This window comes from Lithobates pipiens, unplaced genomic scaffold, assembly GCF_037356315.1.
Source record: "Lithobates pipiens isolate NorthernLeopardFrog02 unplaced genomic scaffold, aLitPip1_a1.2 Scaffold_169, whole genome shotgun sequence".
NCBI classification, from domain to species: domain Eukaryota; kingdom Metazoa; phylum Chordata; class Amphibia; order Anura; family Ranidae; genus Lithobates; species Lithobates pipiens.
Genome location: NW_027507754.1, coordinates 103,287 through 131,162, shown reverse-complemented (window position 1 = coordinate 131,162; position 27,876 = coordinate 103,287). Strand labels below are relative to the sequence as shown.

The 27,876-nt window shown below is 43.5% G+C and overlaps 2 protein-coding genes across 2 annotated transcripts in view; one reads left to right on the top strand and one right to left on the bottom strand.

The window, feature by feature from the left end:
• ME3 (malic enzyme 3) overlaps positions 1-27,876 on the bottom strand; it is a 200,940-nt gene that overhangs the window by 104,747 nt on the left and 68,317 nt on the right. Inside the window, exons 3-4 of the mRNA XM_077484919.1 lie at positions 24,053-24,128; positions 9,761-9,922 (exon numbers count right to left, since the gene is read on the bottom strand). Of these exons, the coding sequence (XP_077341045.1) occupies positions 9,761-9,922; positions 24,053-24,128 (238 nt within the window). The remainder of the gene's footprint in view (positions 1-9,760; positions 9,923-24,052; positions 24,129-27,876) is intronic.
• On the top strand, positions 195-5,879 carry LOC143986541 (integrase/recombinase xerD homolog). The gene is made up of 2 exons (XM_077484918.1): positions 195-370; positions 2,946-5,879. Exons 1-2 carry the CDS (start codon positions 226-228, stop codon positions 3,920-3,922), a joined length of 1,122 nt encoding a protein of 373 aa, XP_077341044.1. The 5' UTR covers positions 195-225; the 3' UTR covers positions 3,923-5,879.

Here is a 27,876-nt window from a genome sequence, read left to right as displayed (position 1 = left end):
GGGGGGGTGCACGTGGCGGGGGATCTGCGGCAGGCTGGGTCTGGGGCCAGCATCCGCGCGGTGGGGGGGAGGGGGGCGCTCCGGGGGGGTCGCATGCCGGAGGGGGGGGAGGGTGGGTCGCAGAAGGCTGCCAAGGTGCCTGGCAGGGCTGGTTTTAGACGCCGGCATGCCAGGGGCGGCGGGGGGAGGAGGACATTGCCTGCAGTCCCGGATCGCAGGGACCGGATGGACCGCGCGGAGCACAGGGGGATTGCCGCGTCCCCGGTGCGCGTTGGAGAGGTCGGTTCGGAGAGCGAGCTGTCCCAGGAGGAGGAGGGGTCCTTTTCTACACCCGGACCGGTACCGGTCGCCGAGGCCCCTGGGGGCCCGGGTAAGTTGCGGGAGTCTACATTGCTGGCGGATGCCTTGCGGGATCTGATGGGGGTGGCGCAGGGGGGTGCGGTGCCCACGGGATCCCGGGACGTATTGGGGGGGGGTTGCGGCAGGTTCAGCGCAGGGGGCGGGGCCTGTGGCCCCGGGGGGGCCGTCAGGTCAGTTGCAGGAGCTGTTGGGGGGGCTGCAGGCCCTGGTTGGTAAGTTTGCTGGGGGCTCCGGGTCGCCTCAGGTGGCCCCCTGGATGGGTACTGTGGGGGGGGCCGGGGGGGCGGAGGTCATTCCTGCGCGGGATGCACCGCCTGCTGCGGTGTCGGGGAGCACGGATGCGGGGGGTGTGGGCTCGGGGGTCCCCCCGGTGCCCGCGGACCCGGGGGCGCGGTCTGACCTGGTTAGGATCGCGGATGCTGCCCGGTGCGAAGTCTATGTTTGTTTCGAAGGCCCATTGGGGGCGCATTTGAAGCAGGAGGTGCGGGACAAGATCGGCAAGGGTGAGTATGTGGAGATTTTCTCCTTGCTCCCCCTCGAGAAATTTAATTTGGACAGGGTTAAGCCGGACAGTTCCAAGAAGGACGACGAGGAGAAACGTAGGTATCGGCTGATCCCGCGCACATTTGCAAATTGGCTTCAGGCGTTCGCTATATTGGCTAGCGTGATAGGGGAAAAGAACCCCGAGCATTGCTCGGCGTTATTTTGTTACCTGGACGCGATTGGGGAGGCTCACCGAGTGTATGGAGGGCTGGCTTGGCTGCGCTATGATGAGCAGTTTCGTCAGCGTAAGGCAGTGCGGGCTGACCTGCGGTGGGATCACAAGGACATAAGCCTCTGGATGAGGCTTATGTCTGCTCCGCGGGCGCCCACTCCGTTTCTTCAGGGGGGGGCCGGGAGTGCGTCTTCCTCGGGACTGCCGGCCGGAAAGAAGTGGGGGGTGTGCTGGCCCTTTAATGAAGGGGCTTGTAAATTCGGAGGCGCGTGCCGCTTCAAGCATGAGTGCTCCGGGTGCGGCGGCACCCACCCCCTGTCTCGCTGTTTCAAAAAAGGTCAGCGTGCCAGTGCCGCCGGTCACAAGAGGGATGACGCCGGTGAACCTGGGAAGGATGCTTCCTTTCCTAAATAGGTATCCGGATGGTGCGGCGGCGCGTGGGTTAATTCTGGGTTTTCGGGACGGTTTTAGGATTCCCTGTTCTTTGGGAGGGGTGCCGCCGTTGGCCAGGAATTTGCGATCGGCTTTAGATCACCCGGGGGTTGTGGATGACAAATTGGGTAAAGAGGTGGCGCTAGGCCGGATGGGTGGTCCTTTCGAAGTGCAGCCGTGGGGGGACCTGGTGGTCTCCCCGTTGGGTGTAGTTCCTAAGAAGGAGCCGGGGAAGTTTCGCTTGATTCATCACCTGTCTTTTCCGAAAGGGGGGTCGGTCAATGATTTCATTGACCCGGAGGCGTGTACGGTTTCCTACACGTCTTTTGACGCGGCGGTACGGTGGGTCAGGCGGTATGGTCGTGGGGCTCTCATGGCCAAGGCGGATGTGGAATCGGCGTTTCGCCTTCTGCCGGTCCACCCGGACAGCTTCCGGCTGTTGGGATGCCATTGGCGGGGCAAGTTTTATGTGGACTTGTGCCTGCCCATGGGTTGTTCCATTTCATGCGCCTATTTTGAAGCTTTTAGTTCATTTTTGGAATGGGTGGTGAGAGATGTTTCGGGCCTGGAGTCGGTCATCCACTATTTGGATGACTTTCTGTGCGTGGGCCCGCCTGCCTCCAATGTGTGTGCGATTCTTCTGTCCACGTTGCAGCACATTGCGGGCAGGTTCGGGGTGCCGTTGGCGGGGGATAAGACGGAAGGCCCGGTGACGGAATTGAGTTTTTTGGGAATCGTGATTGATTCTATGGCAATGGAGTGTCGCTTGCCAGAGAATAAATTACGGGATCTGCAGGCGGAGTTGGCAGGCATGCAGGGCCGGCCGAAGGTTCAGCTTCGGGCCCTGCAGTCCCTGTTGGGCAAGCTGAATTTCGCTTGCCGGATCATCCCTATGGGCCGTGTGTTCTGCCGACGGCTGTGGGGGGCCACTGCCGGGGTAACCGCCCCTACCCACTTTGTGCGTTTGCGAAGGGAACACCGGGAGGACCTGCGGGCTTGGCATGAATTTTTGGAGTCGTATAATGGGCGGGCTATGTGGATGTCGGGGCCAGTGAGCAACTTCGATGTGGAGTTGGTTACTGACGCGGCTGGCTCAACGGGTTATGGGGCATTTTTCCGGGGTCGGTGGAGTGCGGAACCTTGGCCACGCTCATGGGAGGTTGCGGGGTTGTTGGGCAATTTGGTTTTGCTAGAATTGTTCCCGATAGTGGTGGCATTGGAGCTGTGGGGGGCGGAGTTTCGTAATTTGAAGTTGCGCATCAATTGCGATAACATGGGGGTGGTCCAGGTCCTCAATCGGATGACTGCTTCCTCCCCCCCGGTCATCCGGCTGCTGCGACACCTGGTCTTTCGCTGTTTGCGGCTCAATGTTTACGTTTATGCTGTGCACATACCTGGGGTGGAGAATTCTTTGGCTGACTCGCTCTCTCGTTTTCAGTGGGACAAGTTCCGGCAGCTGGCGCCGGGAGCGGAGGAGTCGGGGGCGCCATGCCCCGGGTGGATGTGGGAACTTCCCTTGGAATCGCCGCAGGTTGGTTAAAAAGGTCGTTGAGTGAGGCTACATGGTCCGCTTATTCTAGAGTGTGGGCGGAATGGTGGGCGTTCCTGCGGGAGGTTGGAGTGGCTGGTCGGGGCTCCGACCGGCGCTGGGTGGTATTGTACTGGGTTGCCCGGAACATTGAGACGGGCCTGTCTCCCGCGTCTATTGAGCGGAAGCTGGCGGGGTTGGCCTTTTTGTTCAAACTGTGGGGGGAGCCGGACGGGACGAAGGATTTTTGGGTGAGGCAAACGTTGAAAGGGTACAGGAGGGATTGGAAGGGTAGGGATGCGCGCCGGCCGGTGTCATTTGACAATTTGGTGGCAATTTGTTCTCGGCTGGTGGACGTTTGCTCGTCTGCTTACGAGACCGTTCTGTTTACGGCAGCGTTTTCGTTGGCGTTTTATGGGGCTTTTAGGATCGGGGAGTTGGTGTGTCGCTCAAAACGGGTGGCTGGGGGTCTGTTGGATCAGGATGTGCAGGTGGTTGCGGATCGGGTGAGTATACGGTTGCGTAGGTCTAAGACTGATCAACGGGGCAGGGGAGTGGCGATTACGCTGCTCGCCCTGCCGGGCTCGGTAGTGTGCCCGGTGGCGGCGGTACGGGCTTTCCGGGCGGTACGGCCTGTGGGGGCGGGCCCCTTTTTGGTGCACGAGGAGGGCTCTTTTCTATCCCGTTTTCAATTTGTGTCGGTCTTTCGGCAATGCCTGAGGGCGGTGGGTTTGGATGAGCGGGACTACGCGTCCCACTCTTTTCGGATTGGGGCGGCCACGGAAGCGGCTCGATGTGGGCTGGAGGAGGCGGTGGTGCGCCGGATTGGTAGATGGGAGTCCCGGAGGTTCCGGTCCTATGTCCGGCCGCAGTTGCTACTGGGGTAAGGAGGGTGCGGCTGGGGGTTGTTTGCTGTGGGATTTATGGGGGGGAGGACTGTGCTTGTAACATTCCTTTGGTTGTTGTGTTATTTCTCTTGTTTTCATTCCAGATGGAGGTTCTCAACGCCTCGTTTGGATCCTGGGGCATTCGTACGTCTGCTGGGGGGCCAGGAGAGGTGATTCTCTACCAGCAGGCAGGCAATTGGGTATCCCCAGGGAGGTTGCTAGGGTGATGTGGTTGGGTTTCCCGGGCATGAGGTGGGAGCGTGTCATGAGGGAGGTGGAGCGCTTCGCTTTGAGGGATAGGCCCCCGGATGTGCTGGTTGTTCATGCGGGGGGCAATGACCTGGGAGTTCGGAAAGTGAAGGACATTTTGGCGGATATCAAGGCTGATGTGTTGCGCATGCGAGTCCTGTTCCCGGGCACCATTTTGGTGTGGTCGGACATTGTGGCCAGAACGGTGTGGCGGGGGGCCAGGTCTTTAGCCAGCCTCGAGAAAACTAGGATTAGGGTTAATAAGGTTGTTGGGCGGTTTGTAGTGCAGAACGGGGGCATTGTGGTAAGACACAGGGAATTGGAGGTGAATGTAGGGCTTTATCTTAGGCGGGATGGCGTTCATCTATCGGATGTGGGGATTGACCTCTGGTCCTTTGGCTTACAGGAGGGCATACAGAAAGCTCTTCGGGTGTGGGGCGGCCCTCAAGGTTGAGGGGGTCACCCTTTCGGGCTGTGGCGGTGTGTTTTCTGGTGGTTTCTGACGGTAGACAGGTACTCAGAAGGGATCTGAGGGTGTGGGGGGCTCATCTAACGATCGGCCCCTCTGGGTATTCCTGAACGTTGGAGGGAATACGGTTATGTTCACTGGCGGAAGTTGTCTCCGACCGGTCACAGGTGGAGGCCTTTGGGAAGTTGGTCAGGTGTACCGCAGTGATTGGGTATTGGTTTAAGTGTGGTCACCGTCAGAGATCACCAGAATGGGCAGTTAATGTTAATTAAAATGTGGTTTAATGTTAATAAAGTTATTTATATTTATATTTATATATTTATATATATTTATATATTTATATATTTTCATATTTACAAGTTATTGGAGTAATTTTGAGTTATGTTTAATAAAGGCTGTTGTGGCCAGTTTACTCCAACCTATGGTGTGGTCTCGTTTCTAATAGATAAGGAATAGTATAAGGGGAACATTCAGACTACACTAGTCAAGAGAAGCACGGATTAAGAATGCAATGATATAAGGAGTGCTGGACATGACAGTGTGGATGAGGGACACAGAGGGTTAAGCTTTATGGGTGGAGTTCAGGAAAAGGTTTGCAGGAAACAAGTTCAGTGTAGGGGAGGGGTCACATAAAAGGGAGAGGTGTGGCTTTAAGGAATCATTCGGAGCCCAGTGTGACACAGAGGAGGCAGTTTTTCCCACCCTCCCGCCCTATTGTTATGTGTTTGTTTTGTGGTGTTTTGTTGCTGGTCTTTTTCTTCTTTTTCAGGTTCATCGGTTGTCACGGCAGCTGAAAGTTTTTCTTGTTGGCGGTGTGTTTTCTGGTGGTTTCTGACGGTAGACAGGTACTCAGAAGGGATCTGAGGGTGTGGGGGGCTCATCTAACGATCGGCCCCTCTGGGTATTCCTGAACGTTGGAGGGAATACGGTTATGTTCACTGGCGGAAGTTGTCTCCGACCGGTCACAGGTGGAGGCCTTTGGGAAGTTGGTCAGGTGTACCGCAGTGATTGGGTATTGGTTTAAGTGTGGTCACCGTCAGAGATCACCAGAATGGGCAGTTAATGTTAATTAAAATGTGGTTTAATGTTAATAAAGTTATTTATATTTATATTTATATATTTATATATATTTATATATTTATATATTTTCATATTTACAAGTTATTGGAGTAATTTTGAGTTATGTTTAATAAAGGCTGTTGTGGCCAGTTTACTCCAACCTATGGTGTGGTCTCGTTTCTAATAGATAAGGAATAGTATAAGGGGAACATTCAGACTACACTAGTCATGCCTCTATTATTTTCCTGGCATATGTGAGGAGGCTTGGTGGAAGCAACCAGGAGACACTGATATCCATATAAAGCTGGGCTATTATCAGAAGCAGGAGGTAATTAGTGTGGACTATCAGCATACAGCAGCTATTACATTAATAAGATACACCTGTAGGACCCTGACCATCTGCTGTTCACTACTTTAGGCTTAATTTGTAAGCCCTTAAGGTGAGGGAACGCCTGATAGGGGAGGAGTGCACATTGCATGAATATACTTGATCACTTTATTTATTTCAAGGACGTTGTTTAATTTATGGACTTTGTTGAATTGTTTTGATCACTTTGGACCGTGTGTGATTCACTGAGCATGAGCACTTTATATATTATACGCTGTATAGGTATACAATTTTATTCACTTCATAGTATGCATTATATTAGATTATAGCACAGGTTTATGCAAGTATGGCCAATAGTAGCGCAGCATTATATATATATATATATATATATATATATATATATATATATATATATATATATATATATATATATATATATATATATATATATATATTAGGGCTGGGAAAATGAAAGATTAATTCCTTGATTAATCATTAATTTTTTTGATCGATCCAAATTCTTCTAACTTGTACTCACCTCTCCGCCGACTTCTGGGTCTTCAGGGAGTTCCGTCGGAGATCTGGTAATGTCATTGACATCGGCGTCACCGGACTCCTCCGCCTTCCCCAAGTGCCTCCGTCTGCTAACAAAGGGAAGGGGGAGGAGTCCGGCGACTTCACGTACATCACCTGGACAGTGATGGTAAATATGGATGTGGTTAACTGGGATCATTCAGTGAGCTAAGTGTAGGCAAATTTGATGACCTCGGTTTTTAAAATTGTTGTAAAAAATTAAACAAAATGTAAACAGTCTGGTATGTCTGCCTGACTGGCTAAAGTGATGCCTACTTGCCTACTATAAAGTGACTGACTGTGAATATACTAGATACGTTTTATAATTAAAGTTAAACTAACTTTCTATGTTTTTCTTAAAGTTTAATAGAAGAAATTACTTACGTCAGTATTTGTGTGAACTGTGAAGTTAAGTCATGGATTGTGGAAACTAACTAGTGTCGGGCGATTGTATATAGTGTATACCACATTTACCACTGACTAATGCAGAGTTGCAATGCAAGGAGATCAGCTAAAAGTAATTAGATCTGTATGTGCGTTATAATTAATCAAAATTAGTCGATTAATCGATTTTAAAAAAAAAACGATTAAATCGAGCACGAAAGTTTTAGTCAGTAACAGCCCTAATTATATATATATATATATATATATATATATATATATATATATATACACACATATATTAGGGATCAGAATAGGCAATTTTGCTGATTTCTAGAATCATTATGGCTTAAAAAGGATCCAAAAAACAAAAACAGAAATCACACAAATAGCCCTGATAAAAAGTTTACATAACCTGGAATATTTGGCCTTCGTACAGACACAGAAGGTGGCACACACTGGTTAAAAAGGCAAATTTCCCACTTTTGTGGCTTTTTAAATCAAAATTAGTGTCTGTGTATAAATAGTCAATGAGCTTGTTAGTTCTCACACGGATTCACTAAGCAGGCTAGACACTGAGCCATGAGGAGGTCGAAAAGAACAGTCAAAAGACCTGCGTAACAAAGTAATGAAACTTTACAAAGATGGAAAAGGATCTAAAAAGATATCCAAAGCCTTGAATATGCCAGTCAGTACTGTTTAATCTCTTATTAAGAAATGGAAAATTAGAGGCTCTTTTGATACCAAGCCAAGGTCAGGTAGACCAAGAAAGATTGCAGCCACAACTGGCGGAAGAATTTCCCGGGATACAAAAAAAAACCCCACAGGTAACCTCAGGAGAAATACAGGCTGCTCTCTAAAAAGACAGTGTGGTTGTTTTTAAGGAGCACAATTCAACGATACTTGATAACTTGCATGGTTGATCTGCCAGAAGGAAGCCTTTACTGCGCCAATGCCACAAAAAAGCCAATGAGGAATCTCAAGGTGTTATTGGGCATATTATAACCAGGTTTTTTTTGTGGAACTTGTGCAGTAAAGGCTTGTTTCTGGCAACTTGACCATGCAGCTCTTTTTTGTTCAAGTATCATCGTATTGTCCTCCTTAAAAACAACCACACCATCTTTTTCCAGAACAGCCTGTATTTCTCCTGGGATTACCTGTGGATTTTTCTTTGGATCCCAAACACTTCCTGTGGCAGCTGTGGCTGAAATTGTTCTTGATCTACCTGACCTTGGTTGGGATCAAGAGATCCCCAAAATTTCCACTTATTATTGAGTGATTGAACAGTACTGACTGGCATATTCAAGGCTTTGGATATCTTTAATTTCTGTCAGGGTATGCAAACTTTTGAGAAAAACTCTACATATTATTAGATGATTCTTTGTATAAACCACTTCAGACTCGAGATTGCAGACAAATCATACCAAATTGTACTGTGATGGAATTTACAGCTTATAGTAAATAGTCTGAAGTGGTTTCTACAAAGAAGCATCTAATAATATGTATAAAGAAATACAGAGATGGGTGGGTACAGTAAACCATTCAAAAGGTTCTGCTTATTTATCTGCAATCTAAAGTGGTTTATTCAAAGAATAATAATATGGATAAGAAATACACAGATGATTGGGTAAATAAAATATTTTAAAAGGTTCTACTTATCATTAGAGGTAATCACGGTAATGTAGAAAAATATGGCAGACCACTTGAGCATGTGTTCGCTGTTGGATAATTGTGTCCTTATTAGTATTATTAATATTTTTATAAAGATTTAGAGGATGATTAGATCTGTTTTCAGTGATCACCTGGCAGTTTGTTTTGTGTGGTTCAACAGCGATGACCGGGACAACCATATATACTACTGGTCAATAGTTTTATAACACCCCCATTTTTCCAGTTTTTTTCATTGAAATTTAAACAGTTCAAGTCCAGTGAATAACCTGAAATGGTACAAAGCGAAAAAACGGGCAAATGTAAAAAAAAAAAGAAATAAAAAAAAAAAAAAAAAGAAAATCCACTTTTGCTGGATCCAGGGTCAGCGACTTGCTCTGATTGAGTGGCACTTCGAGCCAAAACTACTACCACAGAATTTTGCAACGCCATGAAATATTCTCTGGAATAGGCCTAGTTGGTCAGGGGTTCATCCTATAGCAAGATAAGGACCCACAACATACCTCCAGGTTGTGTCTTGACTACCTTAGAAGAAAATAACAAGACTGTAGGCTTCAAATCATAGAATGGCCAGCTAAGTCTCCAGACTTGTAACCCATGGAGTTGGTTTGGGATGACCTAGACAGAAGGGTGTAATCAAGATGGTGCCCAATGGGGGATTAACCGAGGTCTCCAAAGCAGAGAACCTGTGAGCTGTTTACAAGCTGAAGGGTTCATATTTGGTTTTTGCAAACACTGAAAGGGTTACTTTAAAAGTAATTCTGTGCCACCAAACACTACAAACCGACCCTTTACTGATATACAAACACCATAATGTGCCATGATATATTCTTCCCTCACCGGCCAACCTCTAAGTGGGTACAAAGGTACGCCCTGATGCTTATGAGAGAATGCCCTGTCCTCTAGATTGGATGCTGAATCACTGAGCTTTTCATTAAAGGATGCACGTAGGTGAGCCTATGACATTCCCTATGGTAAATATGCATTTAGATTGGCATGTAAGGCATTAAAAGAACATCCTTGTTTATGTAATTTCTTTTTAACACGAGTGTGTACAGAAATGGAATAAAACACTCCCATCACTGGCAGAGACAGGAATCGGGCAGCTTACCTCATTGTCCGTGCCGACATCCAGTAATACAGGGAGACACTGTTGAGGGTGGACTCCTCCACAGGCGGTATATAGAGCCAATTTGCCCACGGGGATCCCCATGCCGTAACTTCCCAGGTCTCCAAGGCCGAGGATACGCTCGCCATCAGTCACAACAATGGCCTGTTAATACACGACAGATAAAGTTTTCAGACATAATGCAATAAATGGAGTTAAGTGGATTTTGTATGTAAGTAATTGCCATAACCCTCTAAGATAGCTGAATCAGTCGAATTTAGGCCTTTGTAACAATAGTATAGGCCAGTGGTCTTCAAACTATGACTCCTGGGCCAGATATGGCCCCTTGCTGGTCTTTTTCCAGCCCTTGGGGCACTATTCCCCCACTCACACCAATGATGGGACACTATTTCTCCCACTAAACCAATTATGGGACACTATTCCCCACATTGACACCAATGAAGGGATACTTTTCCTCCCACTGACACCAATGATGGGACACTATTCTTTGCACTGACACCAACAATGTGAACACTATTCCTCCCACTGACACAACAATGAACATTATTCCTCTCACTGACACCAATTATGAGGCACTATTCCTTCCACTGAGACCAATGATGGGGCACTATTTCTTGCACTAACACCAATGTTGGGAATACTATTTCTCCCACTGACACCAACTGTGGGGCACTATTCCTCTTCCTACTGACCACAAGCGCAATGTAATGTACTCACTCCCATTGACCACCAAATCTCAGACACTGTTTACTCCCACAGATGCTGGGGCATTTTCTACTCCCACTGGCCACAGTCTGCTGCCCCCCCCCCCCCCAATGTCTGAAGGGCTGGCCCTTTGTTTAGAAAGTTTTGGGACCGCATGTATAGGCAGATATTACAAGGCTAATTTATCAAAAGGTTTAAATGGAGTTCATTGGATTTTGTGTGCAAGTCATTGTCATAACCCTCTAGGATAGCTGAATCAGTAGAATAAAGGCCACTGTAACAATAGTATTGGCCAGTGGTCTCCAAACTGACTCGTGGGCTGTATCTGGCCCTTTGGTTGCTTTTATCCAGCCCTTGGGACACTACCCTCCCGACGCCAATGATGGGACACTATTCCTCCCACTAAACCAATGATGGGACATTATTCTTCCCACTAAACCAATGATGGGGCAATATTCCTCCAACTGACACCAATGATAGGAACAATATTGCTCCCACTGACACCAATGGTGAGAACACTATGTCTCCCACTGACACCAATGATGGGATCACTATTGCTCCCACTGACACCAACGATGAGAACACTATTCTTCCCACTGACACCAATGTTGGGAACACTATTCCTTCCAATTACAATTATTAGACACTATTCCTCCCACTGACACCAATGTTGGGAACACTATTCCTTCCAATGACAATTATTAGGTACTATTCCTCCCACTGACACCAATGTTGGGAATACTATACTTTCCAATGACAACTATTAGGCACTATTCCTCCCACTGACACAAACTATGGGGCACTATTCTTCCTCCTACTGACCACAAGCGCAGTATAATTTACTTATTCCCATTGACCGCCAAATCTGAGACCTTGTATATTCCCACTGAGTTTGGGGCAATTTATACTACCACTGGCCACAGTCTGCCTGAAGGGCTGGCCCTTTGTTTAGGAAGTTTGGAGACTCCTGTTATAGGCAAATATTACCAAAGGTTTGAAGTAAAAGATCCCTTTAAACATTTATGCATTTTAAAATGTATTTGAAAAGAATTCTAGAATAACTACCTAAAATATCCTTGCAACTCCCTGCACATCAGCAATCGGATTGGCAGTGGGACAATATGAAATGTAAACTAATCAAGCAGCTGGACCAATATAACCAAGTAGAAACTACCTAAACCCTAGATTAATGGAAAAATTGAAAAAGAAAATACAAACAACAAAATAAGGTTTCTATTAAGAGTTTATTTATGTCCTTAAAAATGTCAAACAATTATTTTAGGTATGCAAAGTTGCCACAGAGTTCTTGCTAAGACAGAAGAAAACTTTAAACCACCAGGATAGCTCTTTATTGAACATATGCGTGGTACAGTAACAGCAGGTATCAAGATGGTACAAATCAGCATAATGACAAACATCAAGGTCAGAAGCACATACTTCCCACACAAACAGAAATGATACATTAAACAAAAAAGTAGCACAAGAAACAGAATGGCAAAATTATAGGGAGGGTAGACCCATAGGGAGGGTAGACCCATAGGGAGGGTAGGCCCACCCGATGCACCCAAAGACAGACAATGAGATCCTGAAACACAAAACCTCCAATGAATAAGAAAAGGGAGTGCTCATTGCGCCAACCATGGCTGACAAACTTTGCCAGTGGTAGTAAACTTTCGGAAAACAAACATAAAAATGTCCTACTGCAAGGTAATAACATAATGTGCTAGTACATATGCAACGCATTCTAGCACATTATGAAAGACTTACATTAGAATGAAGCCCTCCAGTGGCGTGCGGCCCCCACTGACAGGGTTTCCATCTCCACCCGGTCTTGCTTCCTTGAATGACAGCGCCGCAATGACGCCACTCCTGTACATGTGTGAGGGAGTCATAGCCACAGCAGGAAGCTCTGAGGAAACACCATGAGTATGCCGCTCAGAGCGCATGTGCCGGTGACATCACTGGCTGCCAAACAAGCGAATATCAACTAAATGGTATATGTTGAGGCGATATTCACTTTACTTACAGGTAAGCTTACCTGTAAGTAAAAAATCACAGATGGGAGTTTACTACCTCTTTAAATTACCTGACACATGCTGCTAAATTTGGCTTGGGGCTTCTAGGCCTCAATGACCTCTGGTCACAAAGAAGTTAAATGACATGTCATAGGTGGAAAAAGTTACATATAATGACATTCTGAAAAAGAGGTAAGCTGAATCAAGCATTGCAATGAATTCTTTTGAGGATTTGACCTAAAAGGTGGCAATATAAAATGTTAATGGTCTTTAAATATTAGGTCTTGGAGATCTCAATTTAGAAGCCATTCATACAAAAAAAACGGAATGTTCACAATATTTTTCTCAGAACTGTATACCGATACGTGTCAGAATATCATTTTTGAAGAGATTTTCTTACAATATTCAACTTTTCAAAGCGTGTCTGTAGTACACATTAGGGAACAGAATAACGAGATGCATGCAAATGTTTGCGGCTCATTGATTTTTACTGTCCTCTGAGCCTCTCATTCCCGTTCCATGATGTCATCTATCATGAACAGCAATCTTCTCTTCTTATTATGAATAATGTGTTTACTGGCATCGTCTAGGGACAATGGGGAAAACGGATTGTCAAACTGTCTCTTATTTTGTGTTACTAGTTACTGTCAAGCAGAGAGGATACCAATACATTATTTTGTAAAACTGTACAGGGAAGGTTTTGCATGGTTGCTGGCAAATTAAACCATTCCCATACTTGCTTTTTCACAACTGTATCTCTCTTAACAGCAAATGTCCTCACATCTACACGAGTATCAAAGATATTTCTGCAACTACTTCTAAACCTATATACCTGTGGTGGGCGGGGCTTCGTTCCCCCACATCTCTGGACCCTGGGACAGGTAAGTGTCCGATTATTAAAAGTCGGCAGCTGCAGTATTTGTAGCTGCTGACTTTTAATTTTTTTTTTTTTTCAAGGGGCACTCGTCTTTAATGAGCAGCAATGTAGCATTGGTCATAACCATCCCTCTGATCACAAGATAGAATATATTCTAATATACAACACATGTCACTGTATAGCAACACGCAGCAGATAATGTGATGCTGAGGCTCATATAGCCTATATGTAGAAATCCATATTATTATTATTATTATCATCATTATTATACAGGACATATCTAGTTAAATGGAAACCATTCCTTGTAATTAGCAAGATAGGAGGTTATAATTACAATCCCTTCATAAGCTTCAAGGTAGTTACTCAAACACCTTTCTGGTCATGAACAAGATTTTTTCAATTAATAGCAGTGTGTCATTTGTGCAGTCACACACTGCAGTTATAGGATACTGCAGCTATAATGATGTGTATGTAGAAGTCAGTGTATGAAAATTTAAACATTTCCTCCATTTGCAAAATCAAGGTCGTAGTTCAGCAAAAGGTTTCTTTACATGGACTTGCCAGTACTGAGCATAACCCATCAGGTCTGTACTGACCTCCACCGAGTCGGGATAAATACAAGCAGCAAGGGTATGGCCCAAAAACACCTGATCTACTAGGAAGGGTCAAATCCAGATGGACATATTTCAAACCTTTCCCTGTATGTTATGTTTGGAAGTAGTTCCAGACAGGGCTGGACTGGGACAGAAATTTGGCCCTGGACTTCATCCAGACCGGCCCACTTACATTTTGAGTGTCCCATCAGCACCCCCTTACATAAGAGTGTCCCATCACCAGCCCCCTTAGATCAGAGTGTCCCATCAGCACCTCCTTACATCAGAGTGTCCCATCACCAGCCCCCTTACATCAGAGTGTCCCATCACCAGCCCCCTTACATCAGAGTGTCCCATCACCAGCCCCCTTACATCAGAGTGTCCCATCACCAGCCCCCTTACATCAGAGTGTCCCATCACCAGCCCCCTTACATCAGAGTGTCCCATCACCAGCCCCCTTACATCAGAGTGTCCCATCACCAGCCCCCTTACATCAGAGTGTCCCATCACCAGCCCCCTTACATCAGAGTGTCCCATCAGCAGCCCCCTTACATCAGAGTGTCCCATCACCACCCCCTTACATCAGAGTGTCCCATCACCACCCCCTTACATCAGAGTGTCCCATCAGCAGCCCCCTTACATCAGAGTGTCCTTTCACCACCCCCTTACATCAGAGTGTCCCATCACCACCCCCTTACATCAGAGTGGCCCACTGAGCCATCGGCCCACCGGGAAACTCCCGGTAGTCTCGATGGCCAGTACATGCCTGGTTCCAGAAATATCTGATACTCATGTAGATGTGGGGACCTTTACTGTTGAGAAAAATCTATCTCATTAGAACATCCCTGCCTCTTTACAACTTTTTGTATATTCAGAATACTTAATGCAGGTGTTGAGCCAAGTGTTGTATATGGATAACAATACAAACAACATAGCCAATTTCATTATATTCCTTACTAACCAATAATGGTCAAAAAAATGGTTTAAAAAGAAAATAAACATTTTTTCATGGTCCTTATCAACCTTTTCGAACGTTAAGAACCTTGGTTGTATTTACAATATGTAGTAAGTCTTGACATTAATAACCAGTTAATTAAGGAGTCATTTTGTTAGCATGTATCATTTACTTTTATTCTGAGTTTATGCAATCCTTTGTAGCCAAATTACCCACACATATTACAGTGCAGGGGTCTCCAAACTGCCGCTCAAGGGTCGCATGAAGCCCTTTGTTAGCCCTTATCTGGGCCTTAGGGCACTATTCCTCCCAATGATATGAGGCACTATTCTTCCCACAGACACCTACCATGGAGCACTATTTCTTCTGCTGATATCAATGATGGTGTATTATTCCTCCCACTAATACCAATGATGGGGTACTACTCCTCCTGCTGATCTCCAAACCTATGGCAATGTTTATTCTCAAACTGGCCACCCTAAAGTCTGAAGGACAGTAAATTGGCCCTTTGTTTGAAAGATTAGGAGACCCCATTATAGTGTTTTGGAGCAGGACTGCTGGCTCTTCCCTCGTGATTCACGTGTGTGTTAAACAGCTGTATTTGCAGGCTTAGGAGGTGAATACCTGTAACCAGAGGGATGTAGCAAGCAAGTTGCACAGAAAGCCACTTTAAGGCTGGTCACAGGTTTGTTTTTTGTCCGTTCAGTCCGAGTTGGATGGAGGCATCCCCCCTGTCAGTACATTGTCTTCTGACCGAGGTGTCAACTGATCGAGAAAAAAAAATGCTAACATCCAGTTTGACAGAAGCCACTAAAACTTTTGACTTCTGTTGAGTGGATTTTGCTATACACTAATCAAAATTCATCTGGTCCCTGCCAGCGTAAACGTGGAAGAATCTTCCATCTCTGGGCAAAAACCTCCCACATCATTCTTGCCCAGTTTTATTTTTAGTTGTTGAAACTTTTCTTATACTCACAGAATTCTACTATTCATTTCCTTTTGCCAATGGCAGGTCTGAGAGGGACAACCAATGGAACCAGTGCTGCAGCCTGTGTTAACCAGTTGCCTTTTCATGACATAATCACACTGCTGCAGTGTTCTGAATCCTGAGAGGGCAATGCCACTACACAGCCTATAGAAGTGTCCACGTTGCCCTGGCAGCAACTTGGACACTTGATGAAGGCCCGTTTTTATCTGCAATTAAAAGTATAGAAGACTTGAGACCTGGTGTGTCACATGACCTTGGATTTAGACTAGTATTTTGGGCATTTAGATACTTATTTTTTTTAAACTAATTTGGCATTCTATGGCAGATTGCAGAGAAAAAAAAAAAGACTTTTGAGCACAGACCTGGAACCTGTATGCTTCAAATTGGTGTCAGAATTACTTATTTCTTTACCTATTCTGGGTCAGGGTCCATCCACACCAATGAGTTCACATTACCCCATGGCATGCTGTGGTGCCATTCTTCGGGAATGGTACACTAAAGCACGTTCCCAATGTACCTGAGCTGCAGCACACCCAGGGCTTTTTTTCCTCGGAGAATAGGTGCAGGAACTCCCCCGTCTGAGTACTGCCCCTTTTAGAGAATACAGAACCAAGTATCATTTTTTTGGTGCTAAATCATTTGAATGGAAATGTTGATGATAAAAAGAAAAGCAGTAAAATAGATCCCTGCAGCCAGCAACAATAGAATCCCAGCAATAGATCCACACACAACAATGGACTCCCCCAGCAACAATGGACTCCACCCCAACAACAATAGATTCCCTGCAGCAACAGTGAACTACCCACAACAAAATATCACACCCAGTAACAAAATATCCACCCAAGCAACATTAGACCCCCCCCCCCCTCCCCAGCAGCAAACAATAGATCTCCCAGCAGCCAGCATCAATAGATCCTCCAGCAGCCAGTAAAAATAGACTTCTCCCTCCACAGTAGATCCCTTCCAGTAACATAAGACCCTCCAGCAACAATATATTCCCCATCAGCAACAATAGACCATCACACAAAATCAGATCCCCACCAGTGACAATAGATCCCCCAGCAGCCAACATCAATCATCAATAGACCCTCCAGCACACCCCATTCTATTACATACATTCAGTGCTGGAGGTGCCGGGACTGCGTTCCCCCTCGTTCCCGCTGAAAAAAAGCCCTGAGCACACCATAATACACAGTAAATCACTACAAAACCTTCTGTATGTCCACTGTGGTGTGCTGACAGTCCTTTCAAATGAATGGGCTGCCTTAATGCAGTACGTGTCAATGCACTATATAAAGTACGTTAACACTCTGCATCGGACATGGTGTCATAAGGACCTAAGTGATTTAGATGGGAATGAACATTCTTAGAAGAGGTCTGCAACAGCAGCTGACCTACTTCTCTCATGACAGGTATACTTTAAATACATACAAGAGCCTTTCAAACCAAAGGAAGTTTATTTAAAAAAAGGAAACTTGCAGCTCACTGGAAACAAAAAAAAACATACCGTAATCTGTCATTAAATACGATTTTCATGGCTTACAGAAAGTGCAAAGCCTTTCCATTTTATTCCACTTGTATATGAGAACAGTGAAGTGCTCCAACTACTACCTTCATACAAACCTATCTCACCACCACAATCCTCAATAATCCACTAATAATACTCTTTAAATAAGCGATTACCCGTTGGTCATTGCCTTTTACGGTTAAATCTATTTAGTTTAATACAATTTAAGCCCGTTGCTTAGCAGAGAGGAAAAGTACGATATTTTAGTCTCAGGATCATTGAGATTTCGTTTAGGGTTCCTGTGGAGTTTGAGATTTTATATATATATATATATATATATATATATATATATATATATATATATATATATATATATATATATATATATACACACACACATATATACACATATGTACTTTCCTCATACACCACTAATTAGAAATAAAACTACAGGGCAGAAAAAAAAATTTAATTAAAAAAAAAAACTCATATGTAACAGAAACATCTGAAAATATTGGTGTGCATAGCTATGGTGTACTTTTTGTGTACAGTCTGCTATATTTAAAGTGTTACTAAACCAACAAAAGTAAAATCAAGGTGTATATGCAATAAAGCATGCTTGTTATACCCTGACACCTAAGGGGTTAACCCTCTTCATTGTGTAAAAAGGCTGTTGATCCTCCCCTTCTTTTACTGTCCCCAACCCATCTTCTGATAATACAGATCCTTAGGCCTTAGCTCAGTTTGGTGTGTATTGCTAGAAAGTTTTTGTTTGTTTTTCTCGGAAGGGTGCCTGTAATCAGCACAGGGCCAATCAGCACTGTCCAGACAGAGGGTCAGGAATCATGCAGCCTCTTAGAACAGTCAGAGGAGGAAACTCCCCCTACAAACGTCAACCAGTGTTTGGCTGGACACTGACAGAAGTCACAAGACTGCTATATACTGCTGATGAGAAAAGGTATTTAGCAGTTTATATTTACTAAAATAATTGCATTTACATGTTCTGTGCACTGTAGGGGAGACCAGATATAGTGAATGCAGGCTCCTGGGTATAGTAACACTTTAACAACAATCCCAAAGCCATGCTATCATGCATGGAAACATCAACTTGGCTGTGTATAGAAGATGTCTGAAGCGGACCATTGGCCATGATTAAGTGAAACCCTATAGTGATATCTAGCTTGCGGACCCCCCATATCTGGCCTCCTAGATTGACAACTAGTATATAGCAGATGGAAACCATCCAATCACTGAGATAATCACACAACAGATACTAAAACCTGGTGGTTGTAGAGCAGATATCTCAAGCAGCTAGCCAGAGTACATCAGGACCTCAAATCTCAACCAGCCGGCCAGAGTACATCAGATCCCCAAATCTCAACCATCTAGCCAAAGTACATCACGCCACCAAATCTCAACCAGCTAGCCAGAGTAGATCAGATCCTCAAATCTCAACCAGCTAGCCAGAGTACATCATGTTAGAGCTGGGCGATTTTCTAAAAAAAAATTATTTGCGATTAAAAAAAAAAAAACTCGATTCACGATTCGAATTGAGTTTTTTTTTATGTCAGCGCCGGTCCTGGTGAAAAAATAAAATAAAATAAAAAAAAAACTATTTGCTTAAATTTTGAATCTATTTGACCTCTCAACTTGATTCAAGATTTAAATCGATTTTTTCCCCAGCCCAACATCACGCCCTCAAATCTCAACCAGCTAGCCAGAGTACATCACGCCCCCAAATCTCAACCAGCTAGCCAGAGTACATCATGCACCCAAATCTCAACCAGCTAGCCAGAGTACATCAGATCCCCAAATCTCAACCAGCTAGCCAAAGTACATCACGCCCCCAAAGCTCAGGCAGCTGGCCAGAAGACATCATGGTGACAAATCTCAACCAACTGACCAGAGTACATCACGCCCCCAAATCTCAAACAGCTAGCCAGAGTACGTCAGGTCCCCAAATCTCAACCAGCTAGCCAAAATACGTCTTGCCACCAAATCTCAACCGGCAAGCCAGAGTATATCAGATCCTCAAATCTCAACTAGCTGTCCAGAGTACAAAACACCCCCAAATCTCAACCAGCTTGCCAAAGTACATCAGACCCCCAAATCTCACTGCTAATCTGAGCTCTAAACCAGGTGGCTAGAAAACATCAAACCTTTTCAAACGGCTGTTTATTTTATAGAACTAGCTAGCATCTAATCTATATATTACAGTTGCTTATATAACGCCATCAATTTACGTAGCATTTTACATATAGATATTGTACATTCACATCAGTCTCTGCCCTCAAGGAGCTTACAATCTAGAGTCCCTAAATTACATTCATACATACACATACTAGGGCCAATTTAGACAGGAGCCAATTAACATACCAGCATGTCTTTGGAGTGTGGGAGGAAACCGGAGTACCCGGAGGAAACCCACACAGCCACAGGGAGAACATACAAACCCCATGCAGGTAGTGCCGTGGCTGGGATTTGAACCGAAAATCCTAGTGGTGTTAGGTGGAAGTGCTAACCACTTAGTATCTATAATACTAAAGACATTTCAACCTTGTGGGCATTGTAGTTAAAGCCTACCAATCCAATCTCTAATGAATTTTAGACCTCCTGAAATGGTAGTCAATTTAAATCAGACATGAAAACCCCATTGACCCCTAAACATTGTTTTTAGGCAAACCCATTACGCTGGCTTACATACCTCCAAATTTACTGGGGCCAACTGATAAAAATATTATAACCTAACTTGGCTAAAGAAGTCTCCTAACCTGATACCCGGTGTATTGAACACCTTCTAGTCTCAATGTCAGTGTACTGAACATCTCCTAAGCTGGCAGCCACTGTATTGAATAGCTTCTAACCTGGCAACCAATGTATTGAATACCTCCAATATCTGATGGTCAGTGTACACCCTAAGCTGGCAAACAGAATGCAAAAGACTTCAAAGGTTGTTGGTGTACTAAAGAATTTGAGGTCTTATACCCTAAAGACCTAATAACTGCCCTGGCAGCTAAGGACCTGAAAACCTCTCAGCCTAGAAATTAGAATACTATACATCTTCTAACTCGGTGACTAGTATAATGAAGACCTGTAACTCCAGTGGATAGTATGTTGGAAAGCTCTGTAACCTGGTGGATAGTGTGTTAAAGACCCAACAATCATCTGGCTTATATATAAGGTATCATCCAACCTGCTGGCCAATGTTCCGAAGGCTTCCGAACATGGACTTAGGTCTTCTAAGTGATGGCTAGTGTACAAACAAATTTCTAGCTGGTGGATAGTATGATGGCCATCTCCCTACTTAATGGCTAGCATATGCTGGAATAGCAACAAGGTATCTAGAATAATGAAGATCTACAAACATTGTGGATAGCTGTACCAAAGGCACCCTAAGCTGGTGTCTTATATATGAAGACCTTCCAAGCTAGTGGTTATTTCACTGAAGACCTTTCATACATGGTAGCTGGTGTAAAGCAATACCGGCCTTGTGACTAACAAACATCCCAATCTGGAATTAGCCTAAGGCATGTATTGTAAACTAGAAGCAAGAAAGGAGGGTAAGGTTGCGCTATGGAGCAGTTTGGTATAGTTCTGGTATGAGCGGCCTCTATTCAATTTCCACCCAGTATGGGTGGAACAATAAAATGAGATAAGAAGGGGAGATAGACTTGGCGCTATACCGTTTTAGATTCAAAGTAAATAAATAATTATAGTTTGTATAGATTTTTCAGCGTGCTGGTAAGTAATGAAAATAAACCCAAATAATAAAAATAATAATAATGATGGAAATGAAAAACTATCTGTTTGTGCCTAACACTAATCTCTAGTGATTATATATATATATATATATATGCTTCATTTATAAATGTTAATAAACCATAAAAGACATAAAAACCGTGCAATTCAAAATTAAAATGTTAAAGTGCAAGTGCCAGTGAGAAAAACATGTGCCAGTGTTTAAATGCACAGATTCAATTACAAAATAAATATATGATCAATTAACAATTTTGCATGTCATATATCAATTAGTGCACATATTAAATACCAAGTGACAAATGGCCCGTGAAAAAATTGAATAAAAAATGGAAAATGAAGAAGGTGAACAAACTAAGAAGTTATAAAAATTAATAATGAATAAAAAAGAAAAGAAAAAATGTGATAAAAATAGATTTAAAAATAGATTTAAAAATAATGGTAATAAAAACAGTGAAAAAAAAGTGAAAAAAATGGTGAAAAAAATCTTCTGTAAGTGTCTTTAAAGAAAGGGGGGGGGGGGAAAGGGGGTGACTCCAACTGCTGCTCCCAGTGCTCGGTGACTGCTAATGTGATTGCTCTCACCAGAGGTATAGCCCCATCCGGGGTGGATCAGCCGCCACAGTATAAGCCACTGTGTTGCTTTCTGGCTTTTCTCTGCTGTGGTCCTGGGAGTGCCTCGTTCCTCCGTTGGTGTAGCGTGCCACGTTATATGCAACAAGGAAGAGGCATATCCATGGTGTAGTACGTTTGCAAAATGAGGTTTTATTTATATTAACTTAAAAATACTCACAAACATTCAGTACAAATTCTTTTTCTTATAATGCTCAGTTTCAAAAGTCCCGCCCGGCTGCCTCCCCGTCTAAGCAAGAGGTGTACGCTGTCTGGCCACGCCAGCGTACACCTCTTGCTTAGACGGCGAGGCAGCCGGGTGGGACTTTTGAAACTGAGCATTATAAGAAAAAGAATTTGTACTGAATGTTTGTGAGTATTTTTAAGTTCATATAAATAAAACCTCATTTTGCAAACGTACTACACCATGGATATGCCTCTTCCTTGTTGCATATAACGTGGCACGCTACACCAACGGAGGAACGAGGCACTCCCAGGACCACAGCAGAGAAAAGCCAGAAAGCAACACAGTGGCTTATACTGTGGCGGCTGATCCACCCCGGATGGGGCTATACCTCTGGTGAGAGCAATCACATTAGCAGTCACCGAGCACTGGGAGCAGCAGTTGGAGTCACCCCCTTCCCCCCCCCCCCCCTTTCTTTAAAGACACTTACAGAAGATTTTTTTCACCATTTTTTTCACTTTTTTTTCACTGTTTTTATTACCATTATTTTTAAATCTATTTTTAAATCTATTTTTATCACATTTTTTCTTTTCTTTTTTATTCATTATTAATTTTTATAACTTCTTAGTTTGTTCACCTTCTTCATTTTCCATTTTTTATTCAATTTTTTCACGGGCCATTTGTCACTTGGTATTTAATATGTGCACTAATTGATATATGACATGCAAAATTGTTAATTGATCATATATTTATTTTGTAATTGAATCTGTGCATTTAAACACTGGCACATGTTTTTCTCACTGGCACTTGCACTTTAACATTTTAATTTTGAATTGCACGGTTTTTATGTCTTTTATGGTTTATTAACATTTATAAATGAAGCATATATATATATATATATATATATATATATATATATATATATACATATATATATAATCACTAGAGATTAGTGTTAGACACAAACAGATAGTTTTTCATTTCCATCATTGTTATTTTTATTATTTGGGTTTATTTTCATTACTTACCAGCACGCTGAAAAATCTATACAAACTATAATTATTTATTTACTTTGAATCTAAAAAGGTATAGCGCCAAGTCTATTTCCCCTTCTTATCTCATGTATTGTAAACTGGTGGCTAGTGTAGACCACATCCCCTACAGCTGCCAGTCCATAATGCCCATAGTGTGTGTCCAACCAGACCTACAAAGAGTGCAGGAATTCACCAAGTTCACCTAGTTCACCAAGTCACAGGAAACCTGCACTGAAAGTAATACAAAAAATACAAAGGCTTCATTTACAACCGCCTGAAAATGCTAGTTGCCTGACATAATAATTTGAGACTCAGAACACACATGCAGATCAGAAAAGAAAGAGGTGAAGTTAGAACTCTTATGCCGCGTACACACGACCGGACTTTCCATTGGAATGAACTCTGATGGACTTTTCGATGGAGTTCCGCTGAAATGGACTTGCCTACACACAATCACACCAAAGTCCGATCGTTCAATGCGATGACGTACGACGGGACTAGAAAAAGGAAGTTTAATAGCCAGTAGCCAATAGCTGCTCTTGCGTCATCGTTGGTCCATCGGACCTGCATACAGACGAGCAGTTCCAGCAGAAAGATTTGAAACATGTTCTATTTCTAAAGTCCGTCAGATTTTTCGACAGAAAAGGTCCGATCAAATTGTCCTATGGATTCATTCCATCGGAACTTTGCTGTCGAAAAGTCCGGTCGTGTGTACACGGCAGTAGGGTTTTGTTCACAAATATGGCACTCTCTACTAGGGATCTGCGGTGGATCCACTATTACAAAATGAGCAGCATGCCTGTTTTTTGTTTTATTTCCAGCCTAATATGTATTTTCCATTGAAATACTATGCCACATCTCAGAGCCAGGAATTCAGCGTTTAGTTGCAGCATGTCCCCATTCACTTGGATGCATTATACAGTGGTACTGCTTACCACTGTATAATTTTTGCTGCATCTGGGCCATGGTAATATGCAATACACCTACCGACCACCATTGCTCACTTTAGGTGGACAGTGAGAAGATATCATACAAAGGATTATCTTACCTTTATGTCATCCCTTGGCCAAGAGTTCAGCATGGTCGCAATGTGACCCCTATCATGGATCGTTATAAAAAGACCTCTGAAATAGAAGCAAACAAAAAAAAACTATTAGTGCCTTCATATATTTATATTCTTTCTGATGTTTATTTTAATTTCATCCAACATCATAAGGTTCAGCGGGTTAACAAACTTTAAAAAAAAAAAATGAAACTACCAAAGAATTTATAGAAACACCGGTAACCATATCCTTAATAAAAACGCTAAGGAAAGAGTCAAACCATGCGGTTCTAAATATATAATCCAATTATCATGTTATTAATCTAATACATGCCAATATACCACTAAAGCCATTTGGGCTACCATATTACCATTATACATTGTAGCTTTTGAGAAGCATTGTCATTAATTTCTGTTACAGATGTCAAAGTGTCCCCAGACAAAACTTTACAAAGCAAACTTTAATGGCATCCCAGTCTATGGGAATGTTTGACCATTCTTCCAGAAGCGCATTTGTGAGGTCAGGCACTGATGTTTGACGAAAAGGCTCGTCTCGCAGTCTCCACTCTAATTCACCCCAAAGGTGTTCTATCTGGTTGAGGTCAGAGCTCTGAGCAGGCCAGTCAAGTTCTTCCACCCCAAATTCGCTCATCCATGTCTTTATGGACCTTGCTTTGTGCACTGGTCCAAATCATTTGGTGAAGGTGGGATTATGGTGTGGGGTTGTTTTTCAATTGTTGGACTTGGCTCCTTTAGTTCCAGTGAAGGGAACTCTTAAGGTGTCAGCATACCAAGACATTTTGGACAATTTCATGCTCCCAACTTTGTAGGAACAGTTTGGGGGGTGGCCTCTTCATTGTTCCAGCATGACTGAGCACCAGTGCACAAAGCAAGATCCATAAATACATGGATGAGCGAGTTTGGGGTGGAGGAACTTGACTGGCCTGCACAGAGTCCTGACCTTAACCCGATAGAACACCTTTGGGATGAATAAGAGAGGAGACTGCAAGCCAGGCCTTCTTGTCCAACATCAGTGCCTGACCTCACAAATGTGCTTCTGGAAGAATGGTCAAACATTCCCATAGACACACTCCTAAACATTGTGTACAGCCTTCCCAGAAGAGTTGAAGCTGTTATAGCTGCAAAGGGTGGGCCAACTCAATATTGAACCCTATGGGCTAAGATTGGGATGCCATTAAAGTTCATGTGCGTGTAAATGCAGGCGCCCCAATACTTTTGGTAAAGTAGTGTCGTTTACTGAAAACATCGCCGGACCCTGATTCAATACTCCTTTCAGGAGCCCTCAGCCTTGATGTAAGCAGTTTGCTGGCTCTTGGGAGGTCACTGTCATGCAAATATTAAAATGCCTTAAAGTGGAACTTAACTCATTACAGCAACCTTTTCCTTAATTTGTTCCTCATTGCTCCCATCTACAAAAATGGGAAAAGATTTTATTATACAATAGACAATGGACAGTTTGGGACTTTAAATGAGGCGCGGGTTAGCGCCTCCATCCCGTTATTTGGCAAAATAGAATGGAAGTTGGGACTTTAAAGTGAAGCGGCTGAAGTGTGGAGGTCAAGGTAAAAAAAGAATTTAATTGAATTCATAATAATGTATAATACAGAGTAAATTCATATATATACATACATACATACATGTACAATTATTTGGCACAAAACATGTTTATGAAGACATCAAGGTGTATGTAAAAACACATCAAGTCAAGAAGCATATGTAAACAATAGATAGTATGTAGAGCAACAGCACAGCCTAAAAGTGCCTCAGGGCGACATATCCGGCACCTATGTCTATAATCGCATAATATAAACGTAAATGTACTGAATTAATATTGGTAACAACGTCAGGACATAATAGATATCACTGTAGCATCCAATGTAGCTCGACGCGTTTCGTGGATGTATCTCCACTCATCAGGAGCAGATGCGACAGATTCCTGTAAAATGTATAGATATAGTAAACCACACTCTGTATAGAGGGGAATAGATACAGTACATAAGGTGCTTTCAAAAGAAATTAGCCAAGCATATCTACCAATCCCGGCAGCGAGCGCAGCAAACAGCAACTGGCCCATGGTAAGTCAGAGGCACAAATCACCCCCCCGGGAGCTGAGGCGGCATATTTAGGCAGCAACGGTTGTAGTGAAAAAATGCCTGGGTGTGAAGATGAATTCCATGTACTGACAGTGCTGGTATATGGGTCATCAAATAGACGTATCTAAAAACGAATGTGTGAATGAGCGTTAGGTGAACATGTAATAGGGAAATATTGATAAACTTAGAAGTAGTTATAAATTTATAGGGTAAGTATAATGGATCTACAAAGCTATAATGATAATAAGAAATTTTGTGTAAAAATAAAAATGTCTAAAAATAAAATATTGGAAGGGTGTTGAAAAAATGTGTAAACTGGAAAGTAATGTGTAAACGTATATGTTGGTTGTAGTGTGCCTGCAAAGATATGATAAAGATGAGAAGTGTGGTGAAAGTGTGGGATGTGTAATGGATAAACCTGGGTGGGAGGAGTGCTGGATAATATCGTGGGAGGGTAGAAAACTAAAACAAATAAGTGTGTAGTGTAATAAAAGTAAAAAATATATAATGTAAAAGTGGTGGGCAAACAGCAACATAAAAGTGACAGCCAAAGTGAACCCAGGACCAAATTGCACCTACCTGATTGCTATAAGCCATGGGCCAGTTGCTGTTTGCTGCGCTCGCTGCCGGGATTGGTAGATATGCTTGGCTAATTTCTTTTGAAAGCACTCTATGTACTGTATCTATTCCCCTCTATACAGAGTGTGGTTTACTATATCTATACATTTTACAGGAATCTGTCGCATCTGCTCCTGATGAGTGGAGATACATCCACGAAATGTGTCGAGCTACATTGGATGCTACAGTGATATCTATTATGTCCTGACGTTGTTACCAATATTAATTCAGTACATTTACGTTTATATTATGCGATTATAGACATAGGTACCGGATATGTCGCCCTGAGGCACTTTTAGGCTATGCTGTTGCTCTACATACTATCTATTGTTTACATATGCTTCTTGACTTGATGTGTTTTTACATACACCTTGATGTCTTCATAAACATATTTTGTGCCAAATAATTGTACATGTATGTATGTGTGTATATATATATATATATATATATATATATATATATATATATATATATATATATATATGAATTTATTCTGTATTATACATTATTATGAATTCAATTAAATTCTTTTTTTACCTTGACCTCCACACTTCAGCCGCTTCACTTTAAAGTCCCAACTTCCTTTCTATTTTGCCAAGATTTTATTATACTTGTTAAATTGCTGTAATTTCTGCTTTCCTGCCTAGGCTGGGCTCTGCTGGCTCATGGTATTGTTACTTCACACCTATCCAAGAATGCAGTGTGTTACCGGGGGCACACACAAGAGTCAGCACATACACAGATCGCTGCATCTGCGCACTCGTGGGGAGGATTTCTTAGCATATGCTCAAATGTGCCATTGGCTTCTGCTGCGGTCAATCAAATTCAGTGATCAGGGGGCGGGGCCAAGCAGCACTGTGTGTATGGGGGCACTTAGCGGGAGGGAGGAGCCAGGAGTGCCACCAGGGGGATCCTAGAAGAGTAGGATCAGTACAGTAGTTTGGCAATATATGTTGGTCAGCTCTCTGCCCCCAACCTGAGATTGGACAGCAAAATACTGATAAGTCATCCCTCTGCCTTGTCATTCTGCTAAGATGTTCCTTCCTTTTTGGCTCCTAGGGTTGTCCCTCCCTCCCCCAGTCTATACCGGGGGATAAA

Excerpts from the sequence above, each read along its gene's own strand:
- LOC143986541 (XM_077484918.1), top strand. The coding sequence starts at position 226 with ATGGACCGCGCGGAGCACAGGGGGATTGCCGCGTCCCCGGTGCGCGTT. Across the intron at positions 371-2,945 it reads CGAGGCCCCTGGGGGCCCGG|TGGGACAAGTTCCGGCAGCT; the intron begins GTAAGTTGCGGG and ends TCTCGTTTTCAG.